Source organism: Microtus oregoni, unplaced genomic scaffold (genome assembly GCF_018167655.1).
Source record: "Microtus oregoni isolate MIOR12 unplaced genomic scaffold, Mior012 000005F_ref0000423, whole genome shotgun sequence".
Classification (NCBI taxonomy): Eukaryota; Metazoa; Chordata; class Mammalia; order Rodentia; family Cricetidae; genus Microtus; species Microtus oregoni.
The window spans coordinates 5,636,270-5,662,556 of NW_024543064.1; the positions used below are offsets into that span (position 1 = coordinate 5,636,270).

Genomic DNA, 26,287 nt, shown 5'->3' on the forward strand with positions numbered 1-26,287 from the left:
GCGTGCGCCACCACCGCCCGGCTCTGAAGTTTGTTTTATTTTATAAAATTATTTATGATTTACAAAAAGCAGTTACCTTATGGCATCTAAAAGGACATGTTGCTGCAATCTCTACGTAGACTAGAAAGATAGGCCTGCCCTGAGAGTAGGAAGGTGCTGAGGTGTCTCACACCAGCGTGCAGGCTGACAGCCTCCATACCTACTGTCGCGTTTAAGAAGCCCTTCGCTGTGTGGTTGTAGGCTGGAAGCTCAGAGGTGAACATCCTTACCACGCACACAGCAGTGACTGAGCTGGCCCCTTCCTTCTAGCCCATTCATGCCAGTGCTTCCAGTGGTTACGGGAGCCTTGGCAGCAGCGGTTCACAGGAGCAGCACGTCAGCATCCCCTCTTCCAGTGAGTCAAGTGGACACTGTGTGGAGGAAGCACAGAAGGAGCAGGTGTGTGGAAGATGTATTTTGTGCAGATGTAATGTGTCAGTGGAGCTCTCCTGTACCCGTGACTTCTTAGGACTTGTCATTTGACAGATTTAAATTTATTTTAGAAAATGATGTGGATGGAAATAAATAAATGTCTGTTAAATAAAATCTGAAATAGGCTTAGTGGCAAATGCTTATCATTCCAGCAGGGTGAAAGCAAGAGTTCTGAGGCCAGCTGGGCTACATGGTGAGAACCCTGTCTTCAGAGGGAAAAATCACCTTTGCCAGGTGACATTTGGATTAACTGTATGCTTTCCGAAAAGCAGTGTATCATGAGTAGATGGACAGACAGTTTGATTGGCATCATTGTACGTTGGCTCCGCAAAAAGTGGAATTGAAGTGAGGGCTGCTTTTAGTCTTGTCTCAGAGAACCAGAGGTTAAGCCTGTATTGTTTGTGTATCTTTTAGTGCACACTTCTACGCTTATAAACCCTGTTTTGTCATTCTTCTCCCTAAGATGACCTTGCCGCAGGTCTATACCTGTGTAAACAAAATTAAGAATGTGGGTCAGCAGCTGTACATTGAGTCAATGGCCAGATCAGTCAAGCCAGTGATGGACACGTGCGTGGAGCTGCAGGGTGGTGGTAAGTCAACGGAGTGGCCCTCCGCTGCTCCCGAATCTGTCTCTTGATAGACAGCTGCATGTATGCACTCTGAGCAAAACCCCTGAGCTCTGTGCTGCTCTCTAGCTTGCAGAATTTTCCAGAAAATGGAATAGTATTGACAGCAGTGATATACTGGCTGCACAATACCACTGGGAAGCTAAACAGTTTTACAGTATAGCTCAATATGCCTTAATAAAGATTTAATTATTTTGATACCATCTGTCTTAGTTAGGTTTCCTTTTGTTGTGAAGAGACACCATGACCACAGCAACTCCTATAGAGAAAACATTTCCTTGGGGTGGCTTGTTAATAGTTTCAGAGTTCAGTTATTATCATCATGATGGGGAGCGTGGTGGTGTGCAGGCAGATGTGCTGGAGTAGCTGAGAGTTCTACTTAGAGACAACAGGAAGTCACCTGAAAGTCACACTGAGGGAAGCTTGAGCAGAAGAGACCTCAAAGCTGCCCCCACAGTGACACACGTCCTCCAACTAGTCCATTTCTAATAGTGCCACTCCCTCTGGGGGCCATTTTCTTTCAAACCACATTATACTCCCTGGCCCCCAAAGACTTGGAGCCATATCATAATGCAAAAAAAAATGCATTTAGTCCAACTTCAAAAGTTCCCACAATCAATAATAGTCTCAAACTTATTTCAAAGTCTCTTCTGAGAAGCATGACAATCTCTTAACTATAATCCTCATAAAATTCAAAATCAAAAAAATCACATACCTCCAACATATATTGGCACAGAATAAACATTAGCTTTCTAAAACATGAGGAAGGGGGCATAGCAAGGAAAGACTGAACAAAAGCAAGACCAGAAGCCAGCTGTACAAACTCCAAACTCTGCAGCTCTCTGTCCGATGTCAAAATGCTTTTTAGATCTTCAGCTCTGTTCAGCTTTGTTGAATACAACACACTTCTTTCTCTTGGGCTGGTTCCACTCCCTGTTAGCAATTCTATCTGGAGGTTTCTTCCCATTCACCAGTTCCTGAATAACCAACCACTCTGAAGCTTAATCTTAATTACAAACTGTTTGGCCAGTGCCTTAGGCTTCTTACTGGCTAGCTCTACAAAGACAGAAAAGAGGAGATGATGTGGGATACCCCTCTGTATGCTGTGAATATGTTTTATTACCATTGGTTAATAGAGAAGCTGCTTTGGCGTAAGGCAGGATAGAATATAACTATATGCGGGATATCCAAACGTATATACAGGAAAAGAAGGGCAGGATTGGGAGGAATGTGAGTCAGCTGCCAAGAAGAGCGATATGAGCAGCAGCCTAAGGAGAAAGACACCAGAACAGAGGTAATACCACAGCACATGGTGATACATGGATTAGTAGAAATGAGTTAATTTATAAGAGAGAGCTAGCCAGTAATAACCCTGAGCTGTCACCCAAGCAATTATACTTAATATTAGCCTCTGAGTGATTATTTCATAAGCAGCTGCTGGGACTGATGTGGGGAAGAGAAACTAGTCCAGCGGGACCAGGCTTGACAGAGAAAAACATTTGGATACACAACTCTGCTCGGCAGGTATCCCATGACTCTGGCATCTCTACCATCTTGGGTTCTCCAAGGCAACCCAGGCTTCAACTTGACAGCTTCATGAAATAGCCTCTCTACTAGGCCTCCATTCAGGGACACCCCTGACACATGCCTGGCCTCAGCAACTTGATTCCATAACTCCTTTCTTCTATCCTTAACTCTAAACCTAAAAGCATATGACCAAAGATGCCAAGTTCTGCTGCTTGCTGGAAGGGGAACATGGCCTCCTCATTCAATTAAATCTTCACCGACTTTCTGGCTTTCACTGCCTTAGCTTGGCTGTCCTGAAATTGCTCTATAGACCAAGCTGGCCTCAAACTCAGAGATCTGCCAGCCTCTGCCTTCTGAGTGCTGGAATTAAAGGTGTGCCCTCCCATCTCTAAGCTTTTATTTATTTATTTATTTATTTATTACAAGTTAGAAACTCAGCTAGCTGAGATCTTACCCTGAGGTCACCACTTCTTTATTCCATTTCTTAATCTGTTTATCTCCTTGAACACAGGATTTAGCTCTACTCCACTTCCCAGTGTTCTTTTTCTCCTCAAAATTTTCATTTTATAATTTACCCTGCTCAGCTTGCTCCTTTTTATTATAAATATTCATTAGAGTTACCACTAATAACCACAGGACAGAGTCTATACTAGGCTGTTTTGAGATTTCTTCTGCCAACAGAATTAATCCAAATCGCTTCACTTCAGCCTCAAACAGACTCCTCAGACAAGGACAAAGTGGGTCATTTTCTTCACCAAAATATCATAAGAATGGTCTCTAGGCAATATAGTGAAATTCTTCTCTTCTGAAACCTCTTGAGTTGAGTCCCTGACAGTTCAAATGACTCTTAGCTCCTATGTCTTCCATGCTTCTACTAGTGTGGCCCATTAAGCAGAGCTTAGAGCATTCCACTGCTTTACAAACCCAAGTCCAAAGTCCAGATTCCTCCAAACAAACACATGGTCAGACCTATCATAATATCCCACTCCTGGTACCAGCTTCTGTCTTGGGTTTCCTATTGCTGTAATGAGACACCATAAACCTTTAATTGGGGTGGCTTGCTTACAGTTTCAGAGGTTCAGTTCATTATCACCATGGTGGGGAGCATGCTGGTGTGCAGGTAGGCATGGTGTTAGAGCTGAGAGTGCTGCATCTTGCAACAGGAAGTCAACTGAAAGTCACACAGTGGGAAGCTTGAGCAGAGACCTCAAAACCTGCCCCCACAGTGACACACTTCCTCCAACTAGGCTATACTTGCTAATCATGCCATTCTCTTTGGGGACGATTTTTCTTTCAAACCACCACACCATCAGACTCGGTTTCTTTCCTTTCTAAGCTATCCAAACCCGAAAGAAAATAATTTTTAACACAGATAATAAAGAATATTGAAATAATCCTTTTCTGTCACTTCAAATAAATGAAGAATAATCTACACTGAGTAGAAAATTTGACCTTTGAGCTTTTCTTGAGTGTAAGGTAAGGCTCACTCCAAAAGTATTGAATCAGTTGATTATATTCAGTGGTATTTATGTTAGAAAGCTCCCTAGTTACCTAGCAGACAAAAAACATCTGTATTTGGAAATTAGATTGGATTGTGGGAATGGAACCTAGGGTCTCGCTAGGCAAACACTCTTCCGTGGACCACACTGCCGTCTGTGTGCATCGACTTACTGACTTCCCTGTTTTTTTTTTTTTTTTTTTTTTTTTTTTTTTGGTTTTTTGAGACAGGGTTTCTCTGTGGCTGTGGAGCCTGTCCTGGAACTAGCTCTGTAGACCAGAGCTGGTCTCGAACTCACAGAGATCTGCCTGCCTCTGCCTCCCGAGTGCTGGGATTAAAGGCGTGCGCCACCATCGCCCGGCAATTGCTTTTAACTTAACTGCTTGTTCTTTCATTTTTCTCCTTGAAGTTTAATACAGTTTTAGAAATCATGGATGTTGATCATGTAAATTTTATAATAGTATTCATCATTGTCAATTGTAAGCTTACATAACATGGGTGGCATTTACTTTCTAAGACCAGTAGTAACAGTAGCTGGGTTGTTGAAGATGTGTCAGGACTTTTAAGGCAGCAGACTAGGAAGGTGGGTCAGTGGGTAAAGTCCTGGCTGCACAAGTGTGAGTACTAGTTCGGATCCGCAGGACTCATATAAAGGCCAGGCATGGCCATGCATGCTGGCAACTCCAGTGCTAAGATGTGGAGACAGTCAGATCCCAGGGACCCACTAGTCAGCCAATCTACCCAGCGCAGCTCCTGATTCGGTGAGAGACCTGATCTTAAAAACTAAAGTGGAGAATTACAGAAGATCCAAATTGATGTTTGATCTCTACTCACGTGCACACCCCAAAGCAACTCAGACTACTGAGCACATGTTACTGCTGCTTTGGACCCTGTGTAATATTATGTCAAAGTTTCTGAGCTCTCCGGGGCAATAGCATATACCTCCTACAATCAGAAGGCAGAGGCTGGTAGATTGTTGTTAAGTTCCAGGCCAGCCCGGGCTGCAAAATGAGACCTGTCTTCCTCACAGGGCTTTGCTTTGTTTTGTTTTGTTTTTTTGATGTTGTAATTTTCAAACAAGAAGGCATTTATTTCTCACAGTGTGGACAGGTATCTAGGGTCAAGGTATGGAAAATACAGCATTCAGTGTGAGCCCTCACTGCTTCCAAGAATGAGTTTGAATACCCACAACCTTCAAGGAAAAGGAAAACCTCTCCCTACATGACAGAAGAACAAAAACAACAAAAAGAGTCTTAGCTCATTCTTTTATTCTCACCCCATGGCTTTGAGGCGGAGCTCGTCCCTCCATTGTCACCCCCATGGCTTTTAGGTGGCGCTCATCATCACTCCAGTTATCTCAAATTCCTGAGGTAAAACAATCCTTCTCTAACATCCTCCAACATGCTAGGACTGGGTGCATGCCACCACATCAACCTCCAGCTGTTTTATAAGGTCACTAACCCCATTCATAAAGAGATATGCAAGTGCTTCCGTTTTCTGCTCAGGAATGAAGAAAGAGCATCAGTCCATCCACACTTGGAGTGAAAAAGACAGCAAATCTACGACCTTTCTTTACCCTGTTGGAATACTGAAGCAGCTGCTACCAGTTCTGAAATCCAAGGAAAGGCTCAGGCTTGTGAAACAGTTGTTTCACGAATGGACAAAGCAAACACTGGACTGCTGCTGACTGGCTGACTCAGGAAGTGCACTGGCCTATTGCAACAGGGAAGTTACAAGGGAGATATGCAAAGGGGGAGCAAGAGCTGAAAATGGAGCAGGTATTCAAGACACTCTCAAAACAGCCACCACTTGAAGCACAGAGTCTGGCTAGAGGATTTTGGAAGTGTCATTCAGAAAAGAATGTCAGAACAGATGCAAGCTCAGCCTAAGGTTGCATTAATCCAAGCCCAGGCCTTTACAGGGATGTGGCTGCTCCATCTCTGCTGTCTCTGACAGTTTTGATAAGAAATGAAGTTTATGGAAAGACAAGAAACAAAGTGATCACTAAAGGAATACAAACACACCACAGTGGAAATACTTGACAAGTAGGATAATTGTGAATGGTGCATTGCTGGGCTAGTGGGCAAAACGCCCCATGAGCAAAGCCAGCTCTGAGAAGGAACTGATGAAATGTTAGAAATGCCGGAGATACGGTGTATATCCTGCTGCCCATTTTCCCACTGATGTGTCTCTGTGACATAAAAATGTTCATATGACCCAAGTCAGAAGAGACTAACATTGATGTTTGTATACTCTGGAGAACAAAAGGTTTCAGCAAATCAGACATGACAGTTATCAGCACACAGAAGAATCGGTAAGCTCCAGCATAGATTGCTTTGGATATCACGTAGACTCCACAAACTGCAATGGAAACAGTGGAGCGAGTTCAGGGGTTGCACCAGTATACCTAATACGGGATTGATTGGAATCCTAAAAGAAATATTTGAAGATCTAACAGTCAAGAGTCTGCAGATTCAAAGAACATCAGTTTTCTTAAAAAATAAAAATCATTTCTGTTCAAGCTGCTGAAAATAAACCCAAAGAGTATATCATGAAGGCAGCAAGAAACAGATGACAATAGATAAGGCATAGCCGTGCATTTCTCCAGAAATCATTTACAGAGGAAGACCATAAACCACATCTTGAAAGAAAAAACTGTCAACGCAGAGTTTTGTACCTGGTACAGAATCCTTCAGAAGCAGGTTTCTCAAACTTCCGAGAATTTGATAGCACACTTTTCTACCAGAGATGTCAAGGAATTTCTTATTTTTTAACAATTTATTTTCCCTTCCTCCCTCCCTCCCTCCCTCCCTCCTTCTCTCTCTCTCTCTCTCTCTCTCTCTCTCTCTCTGTGTGTGTGTGATGCATACATGTGTACGTACATGAGAGAGGACACTAGACTATGGAGGCTAGAGGTGCTGGATCCCTTAACTGTCTCTTAACCACTGAGTCAATCTCTCTAGCCCCAGGAGTTTCTTAGCTGAAGAAATATGATAAAAACCAAACCTATCTACACTAAGGAATAAAAATACTGGACAAGGAATAAAAGAAAAATAAGTTTTATTTTTAATTTATTTAAAAAATAACTAAAATAGTGTTCTGCACTTACAACATACAAGTAAAACATGGGCAAGGTGGTGGGGAGAATGTGCTGTTGTCAGCCTTTGTCTGTGAAATAATGGAATAATTGGAAGTGAACCCTATGCACCATGGAAATTAGACGAAGGATGGTGAATAAACAGGCATTGTGACATAGGTAGTCTACTATTGACCTTAAAGAGCTCAGGAAGAGTCCATTGTTAATGATGAATCACTGGACTCAGCATGGTGGGATGGGTACCGTAGACCATGTGGATATACTGGATAAAGAAATGACTTATATCTTATGTGGGATGGAGCAGAGCAGTGAGGTTGCATCCCACTGTCTAGAGTAGTGCACAGTCTAAAACAGGAAGAGTGAACATCTGCATCTTTCCACTTGGTTGTTTTTTTTTAATTTATTTATTTATTTATTATGTATGCAATATTCTGTCTGTATGCCTAAAGGCCAGAAGAGGGCGCCAGGCCTCTTTACAGATGGTTGTGAGCCACCATGTGGTTGCTGGGAATTGAACTCAGGACCTTTGGAAGAGGAGGCAATGCTCTTAACCACTGAGCCATCTCTCCAGCCCCCTACTTGGTTGTTTTTTAACTTAGACATAACTATGGGTAACTGAAGCCATGGGGTTAGTTGTTGAATCTTGCCTAAGATAGCCATCTCCTGTTCTCCTAATGCAACTGAAACCGCAGCAAAACCAGCCACCAGTGATGGGGTACATACTGAGACTGACGGGAGAGGAGCTGTCTACAGAGGGGAAGCTGGGTAGTTAGTCCCACTCTAGAATGTAGGGAGAACTCGGGCTGTGTGCAGATAAATCTGCTAAACATGGATGGCATAAACATACTCAAGGAGGTAGTAGCCATGATTCTCCCACCCGACACAGCCGCAGGTTAAGATCTTCCCTGAAAAAGGGGAAATGATAGAGGTGGATCTTGTATCTTATCTGTTGCTTTTATTGGTTAACTAATAAAGAAAACTGCTTGGCCTGATAGGACAGAAAATTAGGTAGGCGGAGTAAACAGAACAGAATGCTGGGAGAAAGAAGCCGAGTCAGGTAGTCGCCATGATTCTCCCACCCGACACAGCTGCAGGTTAAGATCTTCCCTGGAAAGCCACCTCGTGGGCTACACAGATTATTAGATTATTAGAAATGGGTTAGATCAATATGTAAGAGCTAGCCAATAAGGCTGGAACTAATGGGCCAGGCAGTGTTTAAAAGAAAAAAAAATACTCAAGGAGGTAGGTTTTAGAGAAGAAAAAATAATATATTTTAACTAGATGCCAAATACAAAGTACTACTGTACATAAACACCATATCCAGGTTGGTGGGCTTATTACAGGAAGAATCCTGAAGCTGCTTTGTATACTAAGGTTGAACAAGTTTATGCAGACATTTTAGATAATGATAACAAGATCTCTCACTATTGTAAAAGTTTCAAGTAATCAAAGGAGTAATTATAGAATAAGTTGTCCTGGACTGGCAGTAGAAGCATGTGGAAGAACTTAGGCTTTCGGCTGAAGGGTGGCAGACAGATAGATATGGGTTAATATACAGACTTGTGTATCAGTTTTGACCGTTTAGAGTACTTATAAGCATAGACACACCTAACAGCAAAATCCTGATTTCTGGGTGTATTTTTTCCAACAAAGAGAACCAGGACCAGAGAGACAAAAAGACATCAGAACGGGCACAGGACAGAGCTTGGAAGAACTATGAGTAGCTCAGACTGGGTCAATTAGGTAACAAAATTCATCATGACAATGTTGCTTTATAACCCACCAAATGAAATAACCACGCGTCTGTACTGAAAAATGAGGAATAAGTGAAGACCAAGGGACCAAGTTACAATAGAATTAAGATGTGACCACCAGATTCACTGAGATCCTGGACCAGATCCTGAAATAAAAGTTACATTTAGCGATAACCCAGAAAAATTCAAGCAAAGTCCTCATCCCAGTAGAGCACGCCCCAGTAGAGCACGCCCCCACTGTGAATTTCATGGTTTTATTGTATCGTGTGAACATTAGTGGAATGTTGCTGTGTGAATGCTAGTGGAAGCTTCAGGGAGGGGCATGCCAATGTTCCATACTGTTTCTGTAGAGTTGGAATGAGGCTATCCATAAAGCTGTGTTAAGTTAGGGTGCTCCAGGTCAGCTAAAAATGCCCATCCCTAAGAGCAGCAGTAGCAAATGCCACAAATATGTCAACAGTATGACATAATTAGTCACCCTTGACCTCGGCGCCATTCTTTTTTCCATAGCACCATTTTGTTTTGTTTTGTTTTGTTTTTTGGTTTTGTTTTTTTTTAATTTATTTATTTATTATGTATACAATATTCTGTCTGTGTGTATGTCTGCAGGCCAGAAGAGGGCACCAGACCTCATTACAGATGGTTGTGAGCCACCATGTGGTTTCTGGGAATTGAACTCAGGACCTTTGGAAGAGCAGGCAATGCTCTTAACCTCTGAGCCATCTCTCCAGACCCCCATAGCACCATTTTGTAGGGTTTCCTCTCAGCCTATCTTTCCATCTTCTTTACTGGCTCACTCTTCTGGCTTCAGGAGGTTCAGGTTCCCTATCCTCAAGCTTAGAGGTGTTCCCCCTTTTCTCCACATCTGTGCCATTAGCCACACTTGATAATTTCAGTTCAAATTCAAACCAATACAGTATTCTTTTATTATTCCTTGGTTGTAGTGGCCTATTTCAAGTGCTTCCTGTGGTAGTGGCTGGCATGTAGGACAGCACAAAAACAGGCGCAGTGCTGTGTGCTTTACCTTGCAACACGGGGGATATGTGTGGTATCCAATTATTCCAGTCTCCGTGTCCACAGACCCACTCCACAGGTGTTCAGCGGACAGGTGCTGTGCAAGGTGGGGTGACACACAGCATTAGCTGTCTTGGCCAGTTGTAATAAGTAGTATTGGCTTGGCCTTGGGCTTTCTCCACCAGCCTTTCATCTGATAGTCGCTTTGGTATACATACTCCATTCTGTCTTAAAAATACTGGTGCAGTCATGCTGTGTAGCTTGCTTTTGTGCCTTATTCACTTGACTGATATTTCCGTGTCAGTGCATTTAGATCTGAGCTCATGGTTAATGACTGCATAACGGTTTATACATGTATGAGCTTACTATTTCCTTGATACATGCTAAATATTTCAATTGCATATGCTTTCATTTTCTTCAGATGAGCAGAAGGACTTTTCTTCCTCTCAGACACTGAGAAATAAAAGCATGGATACTGGCTCTTGCGGTGACCCGAGGCAAGAACAGCACAGCTCATCCTACCAGCAGATGAGCTGTATCGACAGTGTCATCAGGTGAGAAATGCCTGCGAGCCTAGCTCACTGGAACTGCATTGTGTCTTCAGAGATGTGTGTGTTGACTTCATACTACAAGGGATAGGATCAGTAGATGCATGAGGAGCTCTTAGAGCTGCTGGGAACAATGGTGCTGAGTCCTCTGTTAGCCATGGAGTGGGTGCCTGTTACATACGGTTCATAATGTATTGACCTTTGTGGAGGGCGCGGAAAATAAGAAGCTGCATCTCTCTGTGGCAGAGCGGTGGTATAGTGAATGTGTAAGCTGGTCAGGATTAAATGGTGTGAGAGGTGAATACCAGTTAAAGAACGTAGTGAAAGAGATATTGTAAGTCACTGATGCAGGCTGGGATGATCAGGGCTGACTTCATCCCAGAAGGAAGGACAAAGTCCCCCAGGCCTCAGTCATGGAAGCAAAGCACAGAAGTGGGAAAAGCTTGTGGGAGCCAATACAGAAACAGCCCAATCCTGTTGTTACAGGTACCTGACAAGCTACAGTCTCCCGGCCTTGAAAAGAAAGTGCATATCCTGCACAAACACATCTTCATCCTCAGAAGAAGCCAAGCAAAACCACGATGCAGACTGCAGCACAGCCCTGCGAGGTACAGGAGTGTCCTCACAGTAGATGACTTCATTGTTTTCTGTCTGTCTTTATTTTACATCCCGGCCAAGGTTTCCCCTACCTCCTCTCCTCCCAGTCCCTTCCCCCATATCTCCTCTTTCCCCACCCCCCAATCGACTCCTCTTTCGTTTCTTTCAGGAAAGGGCAGGCCTCTCATGGATCTCAACCAAACATGGCTTACACGGTTGCAGTGAAACTAAGCACCTCCCCATGTACTAGGCTGAGAAGAATGACCTAGTATGAGGAGTAGGGTCCCAAAACCCTGTAAAAGTCGGAGGCAGCCCCTGTTCCCACTGTTAGGAGTTCCTCAGGAGGACTGTAACATATAGACAGAGCACCTAGGTTAGTCCCATGCTGGCTCCCTGGTGGTCAGTTCATTCTCACTAAGCCCCTGGCCAGGTTAGTTGATTCTGTGGATTTTCTTGTGATATCCTTGACTACTTTGGCTCCTGCAATTCTTCCTCCCTCTCTTCTGTAGGATCTCCTGAGCTCCACCTGATGTTTGACTGTGGGTATACACCTGATTCCATCAGTTGCTGGGTGGAGCCTTTCTGATGACTATTAGGCTAGTCGTTTATCTACAAGTGTAACAGAATATCATTAGGCATCATTATGTTGGCTTTTTTTTTCTCCAGTAGTATATGGTTCTATTCTAGGTCTCTGGGTCCTTGTGTTCCAGGCAGTGTCAGGGTGGACTTACTCTCCTGGCATGGGTTTTAGGCTAGACCAGTCACTGGCCATTTCCTTAATCTCTAGGTCCCCTTACCCCAGTGTTTCCCATAGGCAGAACAGACTCTAGGTCAAAGGTTATGATCTGACTATACAAGTCTGATTTTTCTTTGGGCCACCAGCTCACAAAATAACAGCACATTTATTGCTAATTATAAAAGCTCAGCCTATAGCTTAGTCTTGTTTGTAACTAACTCTTATAACTTAAATTAACCCATATTTTTTAATCTACTTTGTACTACACATTCATTACCTCACCTCCATTTTGCCCATCCTGTTTCCTCTGTATCTGGCTGGTCACCCCGCCTTTCTTCTCCCTAGACCTCTCTGTCCAGAAGTCCCACCTATACCTCCTGCCTACCTCTTGGCTGTTTAGCTCCTTATTAAACCAATCACAGTGACACATCTTCACACAGTGTAGAGGAATACTCCACAATGTATGTGATTGGGTTACTGTCCCAATCCTCCACTTGAAGTCTTGCCTGGTCACAGTAGATGGCCAATTCAAACAAGGTATCCCGTATAGCTGGAATCTTAGCAGGGGTTCATCCTTGTAGATTCCCGGGAGATTCTCTTGCACCAGGTTGTTTTTCCTGACCCCAAAATGCCCTCCCTTTCCAGCAGTGTCTTTCAGTACTCTCTCCTCCACCATCCCCTCCTCAAACCTGATCCTTCATGTTCCCATCCCCACCTGCCCAGAGTCCACTCACAAAATCTTTTCTATTTCCTTCCCAGGGAGATCTGGACATCCCTGTTACCTAGTCTCTCTGGGTCTGGGTTGTAGCATTGTTATCCTTTATTGTATATCTAGTATACACTTAGGAGTGAGTACACACCATGTTTATCTTTCTGGGTCTGGGTTAACCTCAGGATGATTTTTTTTCTAGTTTTATTCATTTGCCTGCAAATTTCATGATATCACTGTTTTTAACAGCTAGTGATACTCCATTGTGTTAATGTACCACATTTTCTTTATCCATTTCTTGGTTGAGGGACATCTAGGTTGTTTCCAGGTTCTGGCTATTATGAATAATGCTGCTATGAACATAGTTGAGCAAGTACCCTTCTGGTATGCTTGAGCATCCTTTGGGTATATGCCCAAGAGTGATATGGCTGGGTCTTTTCTTTCTCTTTTTGAAAGATGTATTTATTTGCAGGGTGGTAGTGACACACGCCTTTAATTCCAGCACTTGGGAGGCAGAGACAGTAGGATCCCTGTGAGTTTAAGGCCAGCCTGGTCTACAGAGCAAGTTCCAGGACAGGCTCTCCCAAAGCTACAGAGAAACCCTGTCTTGAAAAACAAAAAGCAAAAAAAAAAAAAAAGAAAGGATGTATTTATTTGCTTATTTTATTTACATATATGTCTACGCACCAGAAGATGGTATCAGATTCCATTATAGACAGTTGTGAGCTGCAGTGTGGATGCTGGGAATTGGGGAATTGAACTCAGGCAGTACTCTTAATCACTGAGGCATTTCTTCAAACTCTAGCTGGGTCTTGTGGTAGATTGATTCTCAGTTTTCTGCCATATTGCCTTCCAAAGTGGCTGTACAAGCTTGCACTCCTGTCAGCAATGGGGAGTGTTCCCCTTGCTCCACATCCTTGCCAGCATGAGCTGTCACTTTTGTTTTTGATCTTAGCCATTCTGACAAGTGTACAATGGAATCTTAGAGTCATTTTGATTTGCATTTCCCTGATTACTAAGGATGTTGAACACTTATTTAAGTGATTCTATGTCATTTGATACTCCTCTGTCAAGAATTCTCTATTTACATCTTTACCCCATTTTAAAAATTGGATTATTTTGTTTTTTAATATCTAGTTTCTTGAATTTTTTTATATATCTTGGAAATCAGCTCTCTGTCAGATGTGGGGGTTGGTAAAGATCTTTTCCCATCCTGTAGGCTGCCATTTTGTCCTATCGATGGTGTACTTTGCCTTACAAAACTTTTCAGTTTCCTAGGGTCCTATTTATTAATAGTCAATCTTAATGCCTGTGCTACTGGTATCCTATTCAGGGAGCTGTCTCTGGTACCAGTGTGTTCAAAGCTATTTCCCACTTTCTCTTCTGTCAGGTTCAATATATCTGGATTTATGTTGAGGTCTTTTATCTACTTAGATTTGAGTTTTGTGCAAGGTGATAGATACGGATCTATTTGCTTCCTTCTGCATGCCAACATCCAGTTATACCAGCACCATTTGTTAAAGGTGCTTTCTTCTTTCTGTTGTATAATTTTGGCTTCTTTGTCAAAAATCGGGTGTCCATAGGCATGTGGATTTACATCTGGGTCTTCAGTTTGATTCCATTGATCCTCATGTCTATGTTTATGCCAATACCTTATGGTTTTTATTACAATAGCTCTGTAGTATAACTTGAAATTAAGGATGGTGATACCTCCAGAAGTTCTTTTATTGTTCAAGATTGTTTTAGCTATCCTGGGTTTTTTGTTTTTCCATATGAAGTTGAATATTGTTCTTTCAAGATGTGTAAAGAACTGGTTGATTTTAATGGGTATTGCATTGAATCTGTAGATCACTTTTGGTAGCATAGCCATTTTTACTGTGTTAATCCTAGCAATCCATGTGTATGGGAGATCTTTCTGTCTTCTGATATCTTCTCCAATTTCTTTCTTCAAAGACTTCAAGTCTTTCACTTGCTTGGTAGAGTTACCTCAAGATATTTTATATTATTTGTGGCTATTGTGAAGGTGTTATTTCCCTGATTTCTTTCTCAGCCCGTTTATCATTTGTATGTAGGAGGACTACTGATATTTTTGAGTTACTCTTGTATCCAGCCTCTTGATTAAAGATGTTCATTAGCTATAGGAGTTTCCTGGTAGAATTTTTGGGCTCTCTTATGTACACTATCATATCATCTACGAATAATGATACATTGACTTTTTCCTTTCCAATTTTTATCCCTTTGATCTCCTTCAGTTGTTTTATTGCTGTAGCTAAGACTTCAAGTACTATATTAAATAGTTATGGAGCAAGTGGACAACCTTGTCTTGTTCCTGATTTTAGTGGAATTGCTTTGAGTTTCCTTTCCATTTAATTTGATGTTGACAATCGGCTTTTATTATGTTTAGGTAGGTCCCTTATATCCATGATCTCTCCAAGACTTTTATCATGAAGGGGTGTTGAATTTTGTCAAAGGCTTTTTCAGCATCTAATGAGATGATAATGTTGTTTTTTTCTCTCTGTTTATGTGGTGGATCACAGAATCCTCTGTGTGGCTAATGGTTCTGTTTGTCGGTTACTGACTACTGTAAGCATCCACTTAAGATTTTTTACTCTAAGTTTCTCATGTATCACCAGAGACTGAACAGATCCTGAACAAACCTCAAAAAGAAATGCCAACAACTGGACCGTCCACCGATGCTGAAGGAGGTGCTGCGTGGTCCCTGTCCCCTGCTACACTAAGCACGGGGTCTGGCAGAAGCCAGTGCAGCTGCAGCGGCACCACTGTCCCTGTCCCGCCCCTACACTCAGGTACCACCTTTGCCTTTTGATGAGAAAAGAATCCATTAATACCATTTGCTTAGTTATGAGTTTGGTATCTTAACCATTGTTCCCTGACTTTTATCCAGTAAACCTAATTAAGAATGTCGCCGTGTTTGTGTTGGTTATGTATTACAGGCTATTTTTGTTACGTATGCTGTGTGTTAACAGGGTCAGTTGAGGCATGGAGCTCCTAGAGCTGCTGGGCACCGTGGGGCCGAGTCCTCTGTGTTCGCCATTGTTAGTGTAGTTTCCTGTGGACTGCATTGGGTTCTGTTGTGGCTAAATTTTTTTTCCTAAGAGATTTTATGTATATGGATGCTTTGCCTTACTAGACCTGGATGGAGGTGGGTGGTCCTTGGACTTCCCACAGGGCAGGGAACCCTGATTAATTACTCTTTGGGTTGACGAGGGAGGAGGACTTGGTTGGGGGAGGGAAATGGGAAGCGGTGGTGGGGAAGAGACAGAAATCTTTAATAAATAAATTAATTAATTAAAAAAAAAAGAAAAGAAAAGGTGGCTGGACTGAGCTACAGTGTTGGTCATGTTGGCCTGGGTAGTCTTTAGCAGATACTGTAGAGCTCAAATTCGGAGGTATGCTGACATAAGATACGTTGTGCTGAAATGTAAGTCTCTCATGTAGGATTGCTGATATGTAAAGATGTGCTTTTTGTTAGGGTGAATTACATTAAAAATCTGTCCAACTTAAGCCCAATAATTTAGAAACTAAATAACATGTTTTTAAATAATCATGGGTCAAAGAAAAAGTCTGAAATGGACTTTGAAATTATTCTGAAATAAATACTCATGAGAAGACAACATACTAACATTTACAGGCAGCAGCAGAACAGACAACTCTGAATGCTGTTAGAGAAGCCATCTTTTTGGGGAGATGGGGTGGAGTTTGTGACAGGGTTTCTCTGTATAGTTCTGGCTGTCCTGGAACTCAAATTCAGAGATCCTCCTGCTTCTGCCTCCTGAGTGCTGGGAATAAAGGTGTGCACCACTACACCTGTGTGATTGGTCGTTTCTTATCGGATGCCAGTTACTGTTAAATGAGTCACAGTATTTTGTGTTCTTGAACATTTGGGGTTTTATTTTGATACCCAATTGATTTTCCTGGAAACAGACTGGTTCTTTCAGACTCATATTTAAAACTTGCCAAGCCAGCACCGGCTCTGAGCACTGCGGACCTGATCATCCCTGCTACTGAATTCTTCAGTCACAGCTACTAAAAGCCAGGACTTTCTTTTTTGCTTTTTCAAATGTGTATATGTGCGTGCATTTATGCTCCTGCATTATTTTGCATGTTTGGAGGTCAGAGGACAACTTCTAGGGGTCAGTTTCTTTCCTTTTACATGGATTCCTAGGATCAAATTCAAGTCACCATGCTTACATAACAAGCACCTTTACCCGCTGAGCCATCTTGCTGACTGAAATGAGGTTTTCTGGCCTGGCTGATAAAAGAAGCAGTGTTCTTTAAGCTTGAGCTGTCATCTCGTCTCTGAAAGTCCCTTCCCAACCCAGGACTCTAGGCCCTGGGGCTGTCTGTCTCTCTAGGGTCCTCTCTATGTAGCTGTCTTATTTTCTCCTCTCCTGGAAGATCTAACCTCACCTCATAGGGAGTTTATGAGACTCCATCTGAGGCTCAGGGCCCTGAAACTGTTTATTTCATATATTTTGTCCATTGTGTTCATTATTTAAGGCAAGAAAGTCAGTCTAGTCCCTGCTCCACTGCTGGCCACAGCAGTTAAGTTGATTCAAAATAAGTCAGAGCCCATTTCTGGAGGTGGCACAGCCTTGAGAGGTGGGAAGGGTATTGGGAAGCCTACCACAGCACCCACCGTGATCTCTTCTTTTTTTGGGGCGGGGGGTTGGTTTTTTGAGACCGGGTTTCTCTGTAGCTTTGGAGCCTGTCCTGGCACTAGCTCTTGTAGACCAGGCTGGCCTCGAACTCACAGAGATCCGCCTGCCTCTGCCTCCCGAGTGCTGGGATTAAAGGGTGATCTCTTCTTGAAACAACTTAGAATCTGTGTACAGGTGCATGCAGGTGCACATGTGAAGAATCCGTGTACAGGTGCATGCAGGTGCACATGTGAAGAATCCGTGTACAGGTGCATGCAGGTGCACATGTGAAGAATGTGTGTACAGGTGCATGCAGGTGCACATGTGAAGAATCCGTGTACAGGTGCATGCAGGTGCACATGTGAAGAATCCGTGTACAGGTGCATGCAGGTGTACTTGTGAATGATGTGAATGCTTCACTGCATGTAGAGTATGAGATGGCTGTGTACTGTTAAATTCCCCAAGGAGTAGGAAGTGGGGTGAACTGTAGGCTAGTGTTTTTGGAGAAAACAGTCAGTGGGCAGATGAGCCTCTGTGTTCATGCTTATTTCTCTATGCATAAAGAAAGTTAAAGGACAGAGAAAAAGAATGATTTTCTGTGGGAGAATAAAAAAGAGCTGGGTAGGTAGTGAAAGGGACAGGAAGAATTTACTAAATTTATTTTTAAAACTTGGTGTTTGAATTATGTGAACATGTTGCCTATTTAAATAACTAGTTGAGCCAGGGATGATGGCACACGCATTTAATCCCAGCACTCGGGAAGCAGAGGTAAGTGGTTCTCTGTGAGTTCAAGAATAGCCTGGTCTGTATAACAAGTTCCAGGACAGCAAGGGCTCCATAGAGAGGCTTCATCTCAAAGAAACAAGTAGGAAAAATTCAAAGGCTAACTGTGCTGGCACACACTTGTAATCCCAGTGTTCAGGAGGGTCACAAATTCAGGTCAGGTGGGTTATGTAGTAAGTTCCAAGATCTGTTTCTAAATTAATAATTTTGATCAAAAATCAAAAAATGTAAGGACATGGAAAATGTTTATAATAGCAAGATCTAAATAAATGTCTTATATTATTATAATCATACATTAAAGTGAAAGAAAGACAAGAGGAATTTCTGTACTGTACTGATATTTTTATATTCCAACAATTATGTTTGTCGAAATTTGTTGAAAGGCAACTACAAAATAAAAAAATAGATAATTGCTATTAATTATTAAATCTGTTTTCTGTGATCTTAGCAGAGGGTGTTGCCTTAGCATGTAAGCCCTGGACCCTGAGAACACAGCCATCGGCCCTGACTGCGGAAGAATTTGAGCACGTGGGGCTCACAACAGCTGTCCTCTCCACACACACGCAGAAGGAAGAACAGAGCTATGTTGACAGGTTCCAGGAAAGGATCCTGACCTCACCCTACAGCTGCTATCTGAAGAAAAAGAGCAAAAGCAATGCTAAGTACTCCTGTGTTCAAGGTAGCTACATTTTAGAACATAGCCCTTTCGTTGTTGGATTATTATAGATTATATGCAAGTTGAACTATACTACTGTATCAGTGGGAGATTGCCTCCAGGAAGTACTACCTGACACACACCCAAAATCACAGACATTCAAGGCCTACTACATATCAAAAGCCATAATATTTTGCATGACCTGCTCATATCTTCCATGTCCTTTAACTTATCTTTTATTTAACATTTAATATTCCATTATTATAGTATATTATTATAATTGGATGGACAATGGGGACCTTTGTATATGATCATTTTTTTCTGAATATTTTCTGTATGTAGTTGGCCAGACCTGCAGGTTTGGCACCTGTGGCATTGTAGGGCCAACTGTACCAGGGAGAACTACAGGTTGGTTCCAAAAGATACCAAGATGCTACAATCGCTTATTCCACAGTTTACCTACAACCTTATTTGAATCTGAACCTGAGAACACCTACTAAGGTGCTGGAATTGATTTATTTTAGTGTATTAGTTTTTACCAGAATTTTTGTTGAGTTAGAACAATGTTTTGTTATTTTTACAATAGTTACTATTGGCAAATACTTCATTCATTGGAAAGTGTTTAAAATCACCTGCAACTTTCTCTCTTTGTTGTTACTTTTCTGTGACATGCCTCCTCTTTTTTTTTTTTTTTTTTTTTTTTTTTTTTTTTTTTTTTTTGAGACAAAGTTTCTCTGTAGCTTTGCAGTCTGTCCTGGAACTAGCTCTTGTGGACCAGGCTGGCCTCGAACTCACAGAGATCCACCTTTCTCTGCCTCCCAAGTGCTGGGATTAAAGGCTTTTTTATCACTTCATCAGGCTCTCCTAAGCAGACCAGATGTGCTGGAAGTGGGAGACGGAAGCACAAACGGAAGAAGTTGCCAGTGCCTTTGGACACCAGCAGCTCCAGTGCTGACTTTTGTTCCCATGTCAGAGGACTCCTTCCCAGTGTACAGCCCTGGAGCCCTTCTGTTGTCTCCTCCCCCGATCCCTCCAGCCTAGCTTTCCCATCAGCCCTGGTAGCTCCCAACCAGGACCCCTGTCTCCTTTCGTCTTTCCCTTTTGAAGTTGCCTCTCTGGGAGTAGGGAGCTCTGCAGGCTGGGCAGCTGCAGCTGAATGCCCGCCTCTGCCTGCTGGCCCGCAGCCTATTTCAGCTTTCCCCTCTGCTTACTTGGACACGTTCATGACCATCTTCCTGCCCAGCCCCCCAGTCTTCCCTCTGTGGTCAGCATCATTCTCCCCATATGCGTTCCTGGGGGCTGCAGGTTCTTCTGAAATGACACCCTTAGTACCAGCAATGGCTCCACACCTGGAACCAACTTCTTCAGACCACAGCCGCGGGAGAATGGAGGAAGGCTGGGAGACACACGGCGAAGAGCATCCACTTATTAGTTCAAGGAGCAGTTCGCCTTTACAGTTAAATTTACTCCAGGAAGAAATGCCTGCCCCATCTGAATCTCCAGATCCAGTGAGAAGAGCTGCTGGCCCAGAAGTTGAGTGTGTAAGTGGTGCCGTCAGTACCTGAGTGAGTGAGAAAATCTGGACCTTTTAACCAAGTCCGAGGCTCAGCACTGGTAGCCTAGTCACTAGGGGATGACCCGCCTCACAGCTGGACTAAGCCCTGCTCAGTGTGAGCGAGTGTGTCCCTGTCCACTTGTGGAGCAGAAATGAAGGAATCATCTGTTCTTGATGCTTGGGGATGGTTTTCACAAAATATATTTTTCAAATTTTTTAAGTGTGCTAGGTTTTCTCTACCTTTTAAAATTTGATATCCAGGTATTAAACTTAACATGTTCATTCCTTACAAATTAAAGCCGGTGTTGTGGTCAAGTAAGGGGAATAAGCCATATGACAGGATATGAATTTAGAATTCATACTTTTAAAATTTTTAGTCAAAATAGAACTATATCATTCTCCCATTTGCTTCCCTTCAGATCCCCCTTACTCTCCTCAAAATTATGGCCTTTTATTATTGCTGTTGCTGTTGTTAATAAGGGTGTGTGTATGTACCCCTAAATATATAAATACAAAATATATGCATTCTTAAATATTTAAATACTATATATACATATTCCTAAATATGTAAGTTCAATATGCTCAGTCTATATAGTGTTACCTTTATGTTTATGATTTCAGGCCTTACTACTTGGTACTGGGTAACTAATTGGAAGACTCTTCCTGGGGAAGACTATTTTCTCCCATTCTTGGCACTGTAGTTCCGTGTAGTTCTTTGTCTAGGGTTGGGGCCCTGTGGCTTTTTCCTCCTTTCCTGTTGACTTGTCTGTTGGTGTTGTCCTTCTTCAGGTCTTGTTTAAGCAGCCATACCATTGAGACTTCATGGATATAGGTTCACTGACATTTTGTTTGTTTGTTTTTGTTCTTTTGGGGGGTGCGGTTCAAGACAGGGTTTCTCTGTAGCTTTGGAGCCTATCTATCCTGGAACTAGCTCTTGTAGACCAGGCTGGCCTCGAACTCAAAGAGATCCACCTGCCTCTGCCTCCTGAATGCTGGGATCGAAGGCATGCATCACCATTGCCCGGCTTCCCTGACATTTTTTAGTAGGCACAGTCTCACAGCAGATATCCTGTTCCTCTGGCTCTTAAAATATTAATGCCTCCTCTTTGGAGATGTAGGATTCATGCTTTTCTGTATGTACACCTAAAGCAGGCATGTGTGGATGCGGTGGAGCCACTCTCTGGCATCATCAGAAAGCAGGCAGCTTATCCTTCCATGCTTATACATGTCATTTTCAAAACTGAAAAATTTGAGATAAATATCCTTTAACTTTGCAAACTCTACTTTAAAAAGCATTTCCAGATATATTTATCAGTTTACTCTTCAGAGTCTGTCATTCCTGCATTTAGGTGTAGACTCAGAGCTAAGTATTTTAGCAGCCTGAATGTTGTATGCAGTAGGTGCATGCAGTGCCCTTAGAAGCCAGAAGAGGCAGCTGGGTCCCCTAGAGCTGGAGTTAAAGAAGCTCTGAGCTGCCTTGTGGGTCCTCCGTAAGAACATCAAGGGCTCTTAACTGATGAGCCATCTCCCTCCCTACACTCACTTCTGAGAGCCCGAGTGAATAAAGCTTGGGGGGCTAGGGAATAAGACCGCAGCTCAGCACTAGATAAGTGGTTCAGTGGCTAAGCGTGCTTGCAATGCTGCCATGGGGGCCAGAGTAGCCCCCAGCACACCTATCAGCTGACTCCTGTAACTCCAGCCTCAAAGGTTCCACAGTCTTTGTTGGGTCTCTGCAGACACTTGGTCATCTATACATAACACATTTTTTTTTTTTCCGAGACAGGGTTTCTCTGTAGCTTTGGAGCCTGTCCTGGAACTCCCTTTGTAGACCAGGCTGGCCTCGAACTCACAGAGATCCACCTGCCTCTGCCTCCCGAGTGCTGGGATTAAAGGCGTGCACCACCACCGCCCGGCTCATAACACATTTTTTAAGTACATTTTATTTACTTTTGGTGAGGGTTGGGGTGGGTACTAATGTACACAGTGTGCATGTGGAGTCAGAGGACAACTCGGGGGGATTTGGTTCTCTCTGTACACCAGATGCCTTTGTGTCTTCCCTTCCAGCACTGTGTCACTGGGAACCATGGCAGTAGGAGCAGTCATTGTGCCGCCAGTGACCTGGCCACACCATCAGTGCACCAGGAGTCTCTGTCTGCAGCAGCCACAGGTAGGCGACCCGGATCACTTGTCCAAGGCCTTCTAGTTTGGACACCAATGAATAAATACAGAAAGTTTGGGGGTTTCCCAACCCTTCTTTTTGTAGGCTTTCTTCGGGGCATGCTTATATTTGACAAAATTAGCATTGGTATAACTGTTATAATCACCACTTAGAATATTCCTGCTGCTCTAAAAAGTTCCTCTATAGCTGTTTATAGTCTGTGTTGGTGACTTTTCTTATTACTGTAACAGAAAGTCTGTCTGAGGCAACTTACAGGAGGAAGGACTTGTTTTCATTCATGGTTTGGAGGGTCCAGTCTGTCGTGGCAGGGACGGAATGGAGGCAAGAGCATCTTGGTCTGAGGTGGAGGGACCCAAGCACAGCAGACACGAAACACAGAGCTCAGACCTGGAGTGAGGCCATGTTACAACCTTCAAAATCCTACACAGACACACATGCGCACACGCACATGCACACACGCACATGCACACACGCACACACGCACACACGCACACGCACACCCAGTGATCCACCTCATATCCCCTGTCCCAAAGTTTTCATCACTTTCCAGAACAGAGCCACAAGCTGGGGACCAAGTGCTCAAGTGTGTGCCTGTGAAGGTGTTTTATATTCGGACCGACAGTCCACCCCTGCACTGGTCCTCTGTCCTGGCATTCTGATGGTGTGCTTACTGCCCTTCGGTTTCTGTAGTTCCACACACCCAGATAACAGTGTGAGGGCTTTTGTGTCCAGAGTCTCAGAACAATGCTGTTAAGATTCATCTTTATTGCATGTATTGGTGGTCTGTTCCTTTCTGCTGCTCTAGAGGATTACATTGTGCAGATGTTATTGGACTGTTTCTGGCCTGGGCCTGTAATGCTGTGAGCCATTTGAAATAGTTAGATCATTTGTGTCTGGTTAATGTGTGTAGAAACTGCCACTGCTGGGATGGGTAGGTAGATGCTAGAGTCTGAAATCTTTGACAAATAAACTTCTGACAGGTGTTTTCTGCTTTGCTGATCTTTGCTAGGAAGTGTACACTTCAGTAGCAGTGACTATTCTGGAATTTCTGAAAACGGACAGAGGTCCCAGAATAGACAAAGAAATGAAGCCTTGCCCGGGGTGGCCGAAGAGTCTATCTGGAGAATGATAGAACAAACACCAGAGCGTGTTCTCATGACATACCAGGTGCCCGAGAGGTAAGAGAGCACTTCCGAAAATGCAGCTGTATGTTTGGATGGTTTATTTCTGTAACTCAAAAAAATTTATATTACCATTTATTTATATTGTTCTGTATACGTCTGTGAGTGTGCCATGACACATGTGGAAGCCTGACCTCTTTCTAACGTTATATCCCAGGGATGAGACTCAGGCCACCAGGCTTGGTGAGCAGGGAAGTACCTTCTGTGCTGTGTGTATGTAGATGTCAGAGGACAGCAGCAGTCGTCACTCTTGGCCGAAAGGGCCCTCTCTTTCTCAGATATCTCACTGGCTGTTTTGGAGTTTGTTTTGTTTTGGGTTTTTTTGGTTGTTGTTGTTGTTTGGTTTCTAATATGATTTTTAAATGTCTTATACACAGTCATAGAAAAATGTGTTTATAAATTTATTCATTTAAAGTCAAGCAGCAAATGACTTGGAGAAGGACTGCAGTTGTGCATTGTGCAGACCCCACAGAGCAGACAGGCTGCTCACCCGTGCCCCTAGCAGAGGAGGCGGAAGGAAATGCATTTCTTGACATGCTTTGCTTAAACATCACACTGGGTTTCCTACCAAGAAGCAGACGGTTCGGTTATGTCACGAGTCAACAGCTAAGAGCAACGGTGGAAGGGAAGGCTGTTCTCATAGGCCTTTGCTGTGTTTAGGAGAAGAGAAGAGGTGCTGAGGGGAGACCTGGCAAAGCTCAGCAGCATGGAACAGCGGCAGCCCCAATTCTTTCCTGCTCAGAAGGAGGAACTGGCCAAGGTGTGCTGGATCCACAGCCAGACTGCCCCTCAAGAAGGACACCTCCAGGTAAGCACGTAATTGTTCATACAGCGACTGTTCTGCACCAGGTGACAGGTGCCCTTCACCTTCACAGTCACCTTTGTATTCCAACAGCAGTGTGCGTGTGAAATAGCTAGCACAGTGTGCTCTAGGTTTTGAGAAGTGGTCTTCCTAACACTGTTGGTGAAGTTCCTTCTCTTCACCTCCGGAAGGGCACAGTCACAGGCCAAAGTACTGTTAAAGCCAAGGCACCCGGACACCAGTGAGTTAATTGAGCTTACATACAGAGCATGGGTGACCCAAAATGGCCACATCATCAAAACCATCTCATCCTAGTGTGAATGGTAACTTCATAGCATAGCTCCACAGGTGGTCTCCTCCACCCGTCAGCAGCCTCCCACCCCACCCCGTCAGTGCATTCTGCACTCTGTAGACTCTGGTCACCTCCCTAAAGCACAGGACACCTGAGGTGAAATTGCATAGGACTGGGAGGAAAGGCTGGGGTCTAAAGTGAGGGTCTCATGACTCTCTACCCCGTTTTTTTTTTCTGTGAGAGAGTGTCACAGGCCCCTTCGCTCTCTCATGAGTAGGCACAGCTCTTTCCTTAGGCTTGTTAGACAGCATGCCACTACCATGACGACATAGTTCTCTTCCACCAGTTAGAAAGCTGGGGTGGTAAAGACACTACCCTGACATGACCAGCTGAGGGAAGCTCTCAGAGATACATGGTTCAAATACTATCCCTGTGTGGCAATTTAACTTCCAAATACAAGAAAGGCCCACACTGCAGGGAATTATCTCACCCTGCAGGAGCTCTGCTCCTCTGGAGCTCCACAGCCCAAAAACACGAACTCCAGTCATTTTAAGCATTAATCTCTTACGTTATATAACAGACTGGCAAGCCAGGGTTGCAGCATCAATACGGCTTGAGTTACCATCCTTCTGATTCAATCTGTAGTCTCCCTTGTCACTTCCTTTCTTTTTTTTTTTCAATTGTTGTGTTTTATGTGTATGGGTGTTTTGCCTGCATATGTCTGAGCACTCACATGCGGGCTTGGTGCCCTCAGAGGGCAGAAGAGGGCACCAGAGCCTCTGGAACTGAAGTTAGAAGTGGTTGTGAGCTGCCCTGTGTGCTGGGGATCGAACCAAGCAGTAGCAGCCAGTGCTCTTACCCACTGAGCCATCTCCAGCCTCCCTCTAAAGCTTTTCTAACACTGCAGGTATGGTGAGGTCATACCCCTCTCCAGCCTTTGTTTCTCCCTTACTTTCTAAGGAGCTTTGCTAGATAAAGGATTCTTGGCGGATGCTTTCATCTTGTTTGTGTATTTCCTTTCTCTGCCTTGTGTGTTTTTTTTTAATATTTATTTATTATGTATACAATATTCTGTCTGTGTGTATGCCTGCAGGTCAGAAGAGGGCACCAGACTCCATTACAGATGGTTGTGAACCACCATGTGATTGCTGGGAACTGAACTCAGGACCTTTGGAAGAGCAGGCAATGCTCTTAACCTCTGAGCCATCTCTCCAGCCCCCTTTCTCTGCCTTCTATGCTGGTTAGGTTTCTGTTGTGATAGACGCACCATAACCAAAAACAACTCAGGAGGAAAGGCTTTATTTCACCTCACAGATGATACAGTCTACAAAAGGAAGTCAGGGCAGGAACTCAAGTCAGGAGCTGATGCAGAGGCTTATGGAGGAGTGCTGCTTGCTGGGTTGCTCCCCATGACTTGCTCAGTCTGCTTATTATAGCACCCCAGGACCACATGCCCAGAGGTGGCACCACCCACAGTCACCTGGGCCCTCTCACATCAATCATTTAATCACAAAAGTGCACTACAGACTGCCTACAGGGTGGGCTGATGGAGATATTCTCTCAGTTGAGATTCTCTCTTCCCAGATATGTCTAGGTTTGTGT

At 43.5% G+C, this 26,287-nt stretch overlaps 1 protein-coding gene across 1 annotated transcript in view; it reads left to right on the plus strand.

Annotated features, from left to right (window-relative positions):
• The window catches only part of LOC121448811 (period circadian protein homolog 3-like), a 52,263-nt gene that overhangs the window by 23,649 nt on the left and 2,327 nt on the right, over positions 1–26,287 (plus strand). Inside the window, 10 exon segments of the mRNA XM_041653030.1 lie at positions 310–438; positions 935–1,061; positions 10,409–10,541; positions 11,022–11,143; positions 15,211–15,384; positions 18,470–18,700; positions 19,535–20,217; positions 22,296–22,398; positions 23,420–23,588; positions 24,252–24,399. Coding sequence (XP_041508964.1) covers positions 310–438; positions 935–1,061; positions 10,409–10,541; positions 11,022–11,143; positions 15,211–15,384; positions 18,470–18,700; positions 19,535–20,217; positions 22,296–22,398; positions 23,420–23,588; positions 24,252–24,399 — 2,019 coding nt within the window.